The 10,131-nt window shown below is 38.7% G+C and overlaps 1 protein-coding gene across 1 annotated transcript in view; it reads left to right on the top strand.

Moving 5' to 3' along the window:
* Positions 1–8,143, top strand: part of MTTP (microsomal triglyceride transfer protein) — a 55,424-nt gene extending 47,281 nt beyond the window's left edge. Inside the window, exons 18-20 of the mRNA XM_015570007.1 lie at positions 2,283–2,407; positions 5,289–5,459; positions 6,927–8,143. Coding sequence (XP_015425493.1) covers positions 2,283–2,407; positions 5,289–5,459; positions 6,927–7,104 — 474 coding nt within the window. The 3' untranslated portion in view covers positions 7,105–8,143. The remainder of the gene's footprint in view (positions 1–2,282; positions 2,408–5,288; positions 5,460–6,926) is intronic.
* Positions 8,144–10,131: the final 1,988 nt, after the last annotated feature.

Below are 10,131 nucleotides of genomic sequence, written 5' to 3'. Positions count from 1 at the left end.
AGTCAAAAAGTTTGCCCACCCCTGCTCTAGTTCATAGGCAAAAATTTAAATAAATATGTGCTTTGGGTCAGACACGGGCATAAGCCTCTGCTGTAACACTTTTGCAGTGTTTCTCAGAACACACTTCCCTGAACACCGCGAGACAAAAAACAGTTATGATTTTGTTATAGCCATGGGTGGGAGTAGAACAGTCTCCCAACCAGAGGCAGTCTGGGTGCTCATTCTGGCTCCACAGGTGGCCTCCAAGCCTGATTTTTCTTTTCAACTTTTAGATGTAATGTCACCATGGAAGATTAAGATGGGAGTTGCATGAGATGTCAAATGCAGAGCTCTTAGGACACAGTTGGGGCTTAAAAACTGTTCGTTCCACTCATTTTATACCCCTGGAAGGGACAACCACTGCACTGTGTGGCTTAATCCCTCTCACGGAATAAAGTGGCACAACACTTGGGTTTTGTTTTGTTTTTTTCTCAATACTTAATCTTTTATTGCTGTCTTTTTTTTTAAATTTTGTTTTATTGCTTAAAGTATTATAAAGAGTATTACATATGTCTCTTCCCCCCCCCCCTTGACCTTGTTGTTTGGTTTTGTTTTGCTTTTGAGAATGTGGGTTTGTTTTGACATCCACCTAATGTATGGCCAGTAGAAAAGCCAGAGTCCACATCACAGACCGTAATTTTTCAAACTGAGAACAAAGAAAGAAATACCTCTGAGGCAGGGCACCCAGTAGGGCTCATTTAGGAACAATCACAATTACAGTGCAAACGCAGAACTCTGATATTATGGTTCTGCAGTTCATAGGCATAGGTTCAACTTTGGATGGGATTATTGTAGTTTTATCAAGGTAATTTGTGTTCTTTTAAAAAATATATATTTCTTTATTGGTTTCAGAGAGGAAGGGAGAAGGAGAGAGAAAAACATCAATGATGAGAGAGAATCATTGATTGGCTGCCTCCTGCACGCCCCCTACTGGGGACCAAGCCCACAACCCAGGCATGTGCCCTTGGCCAGAATCGAACCAGGGACCCTTCAGTCCGCAGGCTGACGCTCTATCCACTGAGCCAAGCCGGCCAGGGCTAATTTGTGTTCTTTTATATTAGTGTCTTTAGCTCTATGTTGAGAATCTCATTCTTTTGTCCAAGTGTCTTTCAGTTAAAGGTAGCTTCATGCCACGATGAGACTTTTTTAGTATACCTGGTTGGAAGCCACGTCCTTTGACTGACATTTCCGCCACATTTTTTGGAAAGTGAGGATAATTCCAGGAGATCAACAGAATCCTTTCTAGAAAGCAACATTGTGTCATTTATAGTTGGTGAAAACACGGTTTGATCTGAGTAGGGCAATGACGTAAAGTTGGCCATGCTGCCAGTTACCATAAACCTAAGATCTTTGAAGGAATATCAAAATTAAGGATACTGAGCCTTTCCTCCCAGACGATTATCATTTCCAACACTGTCCCCAGGCAATCTGATTCCAATCCAACTAAAGAAGTTTTCAGCCAATGTCCCCAGAGCTAATATACTTTGAAACTGCAAGACTTAAAGGCTAAATGCTGGCACAAACAGTACAAAACAATGAATTTCAGAAAACTATAAAATTGCTTAAAAGGGACTATGTTGGTCAGCGACTATTGTCTCTCTGGAATATGCTGTTGAGTTCATATTATTTGATGTCATTTCAAATGTCAACAAGCAGGGTATTAAGGCTTAGTTCAATTGCCTCGCCTTCCTTCCCCAGCTGGACGAGGCAATTCCTGGAACATCTACATTGTACTGGCCGTTTTTATCATCATTTTCATTTGCCAGCAGATACAGTTGTCTATATTGGACACAGCATATAACTAGAAAAGTGGTAAAGGACCACTAGCGGTCAGCTAGCCAGTCCCTCATCCCCACTCCAAAGCCATAGCTGGATTCCTGATGGAGATGCCTTCATTTTCTCTAATCTGGTGGTTCTCAAATTTGAATGCATCAGTATCACATGAGGACTTGTTACAACATAGGTTGCTGGACCCCACCCTCAGAGTTTCTCATTCAGTAGGTATGGGATTTGTGTTTCTAACAAGTTTCCAGGATGCTGATGTTATTTGTCAGGGAACCACACTTTGAAAACCATTTCCCCTCCCAACTCAGAACTAAAATGTGTTTCCAAGCCTAGAGAAAGACTCCAACATTAACACAGCTCAAATGGTATTATCTGCAGCAGGAGGTTAAGTGTTCCTTTTCAAAGGGGTTGGCTAAATAGTGATTATTACTACTATTATTACATATTTTTGCTTCTAGGAGCTTCAGTTGCAATCTGGACTGAAGGCCAATATAGACGTCCAGGGTGCTCTTGCCATTGATATTTCAGGTGCAATGGAGTTTAGTCTGTGGTATCGTGAGTCAAAAACTCGAGTGAAAAATCTGTAAGTATTCTATGCAAATAACTTCAGAAATTAGGTTTTGGAATTGTTTTACTTTCTGACTTTTCAACAATCTATACTGTTTTTCCTGCCTATGTATTTATTTATTATTGAATTTATTGGGGTGACATTGGTTGGTTTCAGGAGTACAGTTCTACAATACATCATCTGTATATTGTATTGTGTGTTCACCAGCTCAATTCAAGTCTCTTTCCATCACCATTTGTCCCCCTATACCCTCTTCTACCTTCCCCCACACCCCTTTCCCTCTAGTAATAACCACACTAGAATATGTGTCTATGAGTTGTTGTTTTGCTTAATCCCTTCACCGTTTTCACCCAGCCCCGCACCCCCTCCGACAGCTGTCAGTCTGCTCTCTAGCTCTGAGTCTGTTTCTATTTTGTTTGTTAGTCTCCACATATAACTGAAGGTGTATGGTACTGGTCTTTCTCTGACTGACTTATTTCACTTAGCATAATGCTCTCCAGGACCATCCATGCTGTAAGATCTTCTTTTCTATGGCCAAGTATATTCCATTTTTATGAATGTACCACAGCTTTTCATCTACTGATGGACATCTGGGCCACTTCCAAATCTTGGCACTAAGGTTACCTTTTCTCCACATTCTCGCCAGCACTTGTTGCTTGTTGATTTATTGATGGTAGCCATTCTGGCAGGTGTGAGGGGATATCCCATTGTGGTTTTAATTTGCATCTCTCTGATGATTAGTGATGTTGAGCATCTTTTCATATGCCTGTTGGCCATCTGTATGTCTTCTTTGGAGGAATGTCTATTCACGTCCTTTGCCCATTTTTTAATGGGGTTATTTGTTTTTCTGGTGTGGAGTTGTAGAAGTTCTTTATAGATTTTGGATATTAACCCCTTATCAGATGTATATCATATCATTGATTTTTTTTTCATTCAATGGGTTGCCTTTTCAGTTTGTTGATGGTTTCCTTTGCTGTGCAAAAACTTTTTAGTTTGATGTAGTCCCATTTGTTTATCGGAATCTATACTTTCTATTTGTAATCATTAAATCATAGAGTAGGAAATAACCATGGGGAGTCATTCTTTCCATAGCTTCTTACGAGCAGGTCAGCACCTGATACAACTCAGCCAAGAATCTTGACTTTTGACTTTTAAAGACGTCCGTCGACAGCATGCCCAGTGGACGAGAGGTGCACCTTCTCGTGGTGTCCACTTCAATGGCTGGCAGTGCTGTTAGGAAACTTCACTCTGAAGCAAACCTTTTTTTAGATTATCCCTCTACTTGGGAATCTCAAGGTTTTACTCTTTCACTGTCTTCAGTGGATAAAAATTTTAAAATGGTCACTTTTATGCAGAATCTAACTATTAAATATTCAGTCCTTAAGTTTTTTGTTAGCATTCATTTTTCTAAACAAAATGTTCTCAGCTCCTTTAGTTTTCCTCATCTACCTCTCAGATTAAGTGAAATGTTGCATTTTGAACACAAAACAGTGTTTCTGAACCATTGTAATAATCAAAAGAATTATTCTTCTGTTTATTATAACATCAAAGAAAAGGAAATTGAAATGCAATTGATTTTTATCTTTTTGGATATTTAAACTATGTTGTGGGATGAGTGAGATAAGGTGATAAAATTAAATATTTTGGTTTATTTTGAACTATAGATGAAGGAATTGAGAACAATTAAAAGCTGGCACATTTGTGGCCCACAGTGTTACTAAAACGAACCAATGAATGAGAAATGGAGTGATCATCGCAGTGATCAGCAATATAATTTAGGGCTTCCCATTGAATCAGTCATCTGTTTTCTCTTTCTGAAGTATTTCTAGATAGAAGTGTCCCCAAATTATACTGAATTTTAAATTTTTTTTTGGTAGAAAGAAATCAACAATAGCAGCAACAAAAAACTCTGGATTTTTAAGGACACTGTATCCCTAAGAATCTATCAGTATCCACATTATAGCCCATCTATCCTCAATTTTTAATTTGTTCATTTAAAAATACCTCTTAAGCCTTTGTTGAGTTTTAAGATACAGTAAGGTATTCAGGGATTTAACGGTACACCTGTGACCTACTTTTACGCTGACAACAGTAGGTGGTAAGCTTTAAGTTGCACAGCAAAAATGAATACCTCTATCAAAAAAGCTTGGACATACAACTCTGATTTAATTGTGGGAGTAACTTCCTACAATATTACTGAAAGTCTACAATTAAATTAGAGTATTCCTCGAGGTAAGCCTTCTACTGAGTTGTTTATCTTCTTCATTTTCACCCAAGCCACTCTCCCTAGACAATTCAATCTGTCTATCTAGTCCTCTGAGCAATTTTTGGAGAACCCACCATATCTGTCATTCCTGGGCCACCCACTGTGCCCCCACTATAGGAATGGTTTTTTGTGATACAATATTTTTTTCAAATAGACTTAGCTCTCTAGAGACCCTTTGGAGAAAGTAATAAAATGGAATTGAAATAGCTACCTAGACACCAACAGAGAAACCAAGGGAGCAAGAAAATTATTATAAACATTAGCTGTCTTCTTGCTGAATTTAGATAACTCAGATATTTCTGACTTTCTGAGAAGAGCAGGCTCCGGGAATGTTTTCATCTTGGCCCTTGGTATGCCCATACCAAACAGTAGTACATGATAGACATTTCCTTCCCACATCTAGAATAGAAGGCTGGGGGAGGGTTCAGGGGAAGAGCAAATCTTCGTTCTGCAATCCCTGGGCCTAATCAGGCCCTGGTTACCAATAGAATTCTGAACACATTTAGGCCACATATTAGCCCCTTTCCTCACGGTCCTCAGCAGCATGAGTTCAGATCCTGGGAAATTATAGCAGTTATTCCAGCTCAGTTCAATGTAATGTTAATAGTTTTTTCTGCCTCAAATCTTTAGGTTGGCTGTGGTAATAGCTGGTGACATCACTGTGGACTCCTCTTTTGTGAAAGCCGGCCTGGAAATCAGTGCCGAAACGGAGACCAGCATGGAGTTTGTCTCCACCGTGCAGTTTTCTCAGTACCCGTTCTTAGTCTGCCTGCAGATGGACAGGGCTGAGGCTCCATACAGGTAAGAAGCAGTGCTCGGGGAATGTTCCAGGACCAGCCCCAGTTCACCAGGAACTCACACCCAGTTTTCAACGTTCACTTTCAGAAATTAAAAGAAAATGGTAAAAAATTCATGAAACAAATTATCTTTAAATTAGTAACAGAATTCTTGATAAGGCTAAAAATTGAGTCAGTCTCTAGGATACCAAGGAACTGTAATGATCAGTTCTTTTAATTCAGAAGGTATCATATTCTATCTAGAAACAATTTATCAAGGAAATAAAGGGATCAGATTTACCATAAGAATTGCCATGTAGTTTCAGCAAAAATACTGGATGCATATTTACTATCAGCCGTATCTTCACAGTTGTCCACTGGACAGAGAGCTCAAAACAAAACATGAAATCATTTACCATGGTTAAGGAGCCCAACTGAATTCACAGTTTTTAGGTAATCCATACAACAGCAACTCAACCTTGTTTAAGTTTTGGCTAAAGCTTGAGAGTTTGAGAGTTTTTAAATTTTTCAGTAGAATTCTTAGTGTCTCAAAAACTGAATATATGATTGTTCATGTAAATTTCCAACAACTCTCCCACTCTAAAGCTTTTACACTGTGTCCTTCAAATCATGTGACCATATTCATAACAATACTATCATGTGGAAGTAAAATGCCTTTGGTTTAGGTGATGCTGTGAGTTGCAGCAGTTTTCTTGACACATTGTTAACCATGAAAGCAATTTGTCTGCTTAAAACAGCAAGCCATATCTTCCTCATCTTCTTTGACAAGTAAGCCAGAGTTGAGCACCTTCTTTATATTCTTGACATTTCATGATCCATATAAATATGCATCAATGATATAAGTATAATTATGAGTTGGTTATATTTTTACAGAATAAAATATAGTGGATTATAGTCAGAATATTAAACTGTTGCTAGTTTATACTAACGTATGTATAGAATAAACCTCCATTAATGCAGTTTTAAAAACCACCCTTCCAATGGTACATGCAGTAACCACCGATCCAGGCACCAGGCTAACTGGTTTGGTTCCACATTTCCCTGTGGCTACAGCTTTGGGAATGTTTCCCCGGCAGCTTTCTCATCTTAAATCCAGTTAAACTTGCTCCTTTCTCACAAAGGGACTGAGCCCAAAGTGGGGCTCCTGGAATGAGGGGAGGGGGACATAGCAAGGCTTGCAAAGCTTAACAGCATCTCCAAAGAGCTGAGAGGAATGTAGTCCTCCGTTCCAGAAAAATGTCTGGCAGCCTCCTATATTCCAAGCTTTTGAAGGGTATCTGTTTGTATAAAAAGAAAGGGGGAGAAAAACATCACCCCATTCATAGGAATGGAAGCCGGTCGCCCTTGGCACTCCGATCCTTTCTCAAATCGCTTTGACACAGAAGCTTCAAGTGTACATAAGAGCTTGGCTCTGACAGGCATGAGGTGACTTTACTATGTGTGTGATTTTGCTATTGTTGTTGTTATGCAGGCAATTTGAGACCAAGTATGAAAGGCTGTCCACAGGCAAAGGATACGTCTCACGGAAAAGAAAAGAAACGCTGGTGGCAGGATCTGAATTCCCTCTCCACCAAGAGAATGCTAATATGTGCAAGGTGGTGTTTCCCCCTCAGCCGGAGAGTGCTTCCAGCGGTGGGGGCTGGTTTTGAAACTGATTGGTGATGTTTCACTTGAATTCATCTCCCCAGGAGGGAAACCATGTGACATGCCTAAGTGCTTGCTCTCTGAGAGCACAGTGTTTACATATTTACCTGTATTTAAGATTTTTGTAAAAAGTTGTGAAAAACCTCAAATGACCAAATTTGGACCTATTCAGCATACTAACAGTATCAATTTTGATCCAAAATAATGTGATGCTTTTAGCAAATTCTATTTGATATAGTGGGAATACCATACACACACTCAGAAGAACCCAATTTTGTTTTAATAATTTTCATTGTGTATGTAGCCCTTGATAGAACCTTAAACATGTATTGTTTCTACCAAACATATTCCTGCAGGAAACAAAACAAAACAAAACCATCCTTTTTCCATGGGGGGTGTGAGGGAACAAGACTTTTTAAATACTTTTTTCAGCCAGCTTCATGAATTGATATTTATCTCTTCTGTTGTTAGTTTTATTGAGCACTGAGGGAGAAGGCATACAACATTAACATACCATCTTATCTTTCTGCTGACCACATAGTCAGTCCTCTGCATTCTGCCCTACAAAAACACTGGACTTAGCACATAAGATTTAGAGATATTAATTTCAGAAACTCCATTTGATTTTTTTGTGTGCTATGTCTCTTGGAGACCGTACTGTCCTTTATAAGGGACATCTTGATGTAGTCATCATTTTATCTTTTGTTCAGCTGTTTGGTCGTGAAAGTTCTAGTCTGTGTGACTACAATCTGTACACAATCCAGAGTTGGCTGAGAGATTTTAGTACTGATGGATTTGGACTTCTAAAATATGAAATCAAGGAAAGATTTTTATTTGTTCAAATTAGAAGAGGCATGTTAAACATTTTTAAATATTTATTAATGAAAAGTGTGTTTATAGTAATAAACCCAAAACAGATAACAGATGTTCATTTGTTCATTAAGTACACACAAACACATGCGCGCACACACAGAAATTGATCTAGCCTATTATTGGCTGTCCATTTAAAATGATGTGTGATGAAATAAATATGTGGAAATCCTATTGAGTTTTTTTTTTGTCTTCTGTTACTTTAAACACCATATCTCTCTGCTCTTGCCAATTTCTGAGCCCAGACATATACACAAGTAGCCTTTGCAACCCTATAGAACAGGCCAGAGATTCCAAAAGGAGGTCAGAGCCCTTTGGGAAAATGGGCCACTGAAAATAATAGCAGCCAGAATCGCGTAAGGACCTGTGAAGTTGAAAACAAGCTTTAAGCCCAGTTTTCATAAAACCCTGGACCGGCGCCCTTACTGTTATGTTACTAAGAGGAAAGAAAGAAATCAAAACCTGTAGGGGATGTGATATGTCCTTGGTGGTGACATTGGCCTTGGAGGGAGCATCCATAGCAAAGCAGTTTATTCTCTCTTCAGGGACCAGTGCTCTTACACTCCCTTCAGAGGAAAAAAAATAAAGGCTAGATTAACTTTGTCAGAAAAGGAAGGAAAGCAATATTTCTTAAGCACGATCTTTTAAAAATGTTTGCAGACACCCTGAAACAAGCATTGGTAGTCTCCATTTAAAAAAAATCATTGAAGAAAATGAGGATCAAAAAGGGACTCTCTCACTGTGGACTGGTGCGCTAACACGATGGGTGAAGACCGGAGTTCTCACTCAGGAGCAGCAGCCTTCTTGTTTCCTCCAGACACTTATGGCTGCCAGTGCCCTGGGGTCCAGAGCAGTGGTTCTCAAAACCGTGTCCATGAGAACTGCCTGCAGTGCTTCTTAAAACAGATCACTGAAGCTCTTTTCCATTTTGGATTCAACTGGCCTGAATCGGGCTGAGGATTTGCAATGATAAAGAGGTGAAGTTTCCCAGTGAAGCCCAAGCAGTTAGTGTGGGGACCACACTTTGAGAGTCTTGTTCTAGAACAGTGGTTCTCAACCTTCTGGCCCTTTAAATACAGTTCCTCCTGTTGTGACCCAACCATAAAATTATTTTCGTTGCTACTTCATAACTGTAATGTTGCTACTGTTATGAATCATAATGTAAATATCTGATATGCAGGATGGTCTTAGGCGACCCCTGTGAAAGGGTCGTTCGACCGCCAAAGGGGTCATGACCCACAGGTTGAGAACCGCTGCTCTAGAGAAAAAGGAAGACACTTAAAATCATAAGGAGATCATTGGTGTGATGTTTGTAAAAACACACACACACACACACACACACTCTTTGTGTGTGTGTGTGTGTAGTTCATATTTTCTGCAGTAAAATATGTATTCCAGCAAACCAATATGCGTCTCCTATTCCTCCATCTTCAGGGTAATTTTCAGTAAGTGAAGTGCTAAAATATGAAGTTTCTAAATACTGTGTTTGCATGTTTTGTGGGGGGGCGGGGTAGCAGAGTTGGGATATGGGAGGTAGGGAGATATCTCAAAATCTCATGTGTCAAAAATTTTAAGAATGTTTATATCCTTTTATTCAGTAATTCTACTTAGAAGTCTATCACAAGGAAATACTCAGAGATGCCTGGAAAGATTTGTGCTCAAAGGCGTTGGTTGCAGCATTATTTTCATAGCTCAAAATTATAAAAACTAAATATTTTTAAATATGGGATTGATTAAAGATATTATGATATAGCAATATGAAGAAATAAGATACAGCTGATAAAATCATTCCTCTAAGAATATTGGAAAGAGGTAGTTTTATAATTTTATGAAGTAAATAAGTAGTCTACAAAACACAATTATAAGCATTTATTTTTAAGGTAATTTGTGTATTAGGTCCCTCTGAATAATTAAGAAATTGTCCTATTTTCCAGTTTTTAGAATATTTTAACATTTTCTAAATTTCCTTCAGAGAACATGCAAATAAATTTGAGGATCTTTATGCAACCTATATAGTAGTGAATTGGAAATTTTCAGAGGTAGAAATGCTATAATGGAGAGATATATCATAGTAGTTAATATTTCTGAAATGATAACTACAGGCCAAGGGTAATATTATCTTGTTATGATTCTCACATTATAATAATCTATAGAATATAATG

This window comes from Myotis davidii, unplaced genomic scaffold (genome assembly GCF_000327345.1).
Source record: "Myotis davidii unplaced genomic scaffold, ASM32734v1 scaffold226, whole genome shotgun sequence".
In the NCBI taxonomy this organism is placed as follows: Eukaryota; Metazoa; Chordata; class Mammalia; order Chiroptera; family Vespertilionidae; genus Myotis; species Myotis davidii.
The sequence above is the reverse complement of the archived record's forward strand: the minus strand, read 5'-3'. Positions and strand labels throughout refer to the sequence as shown.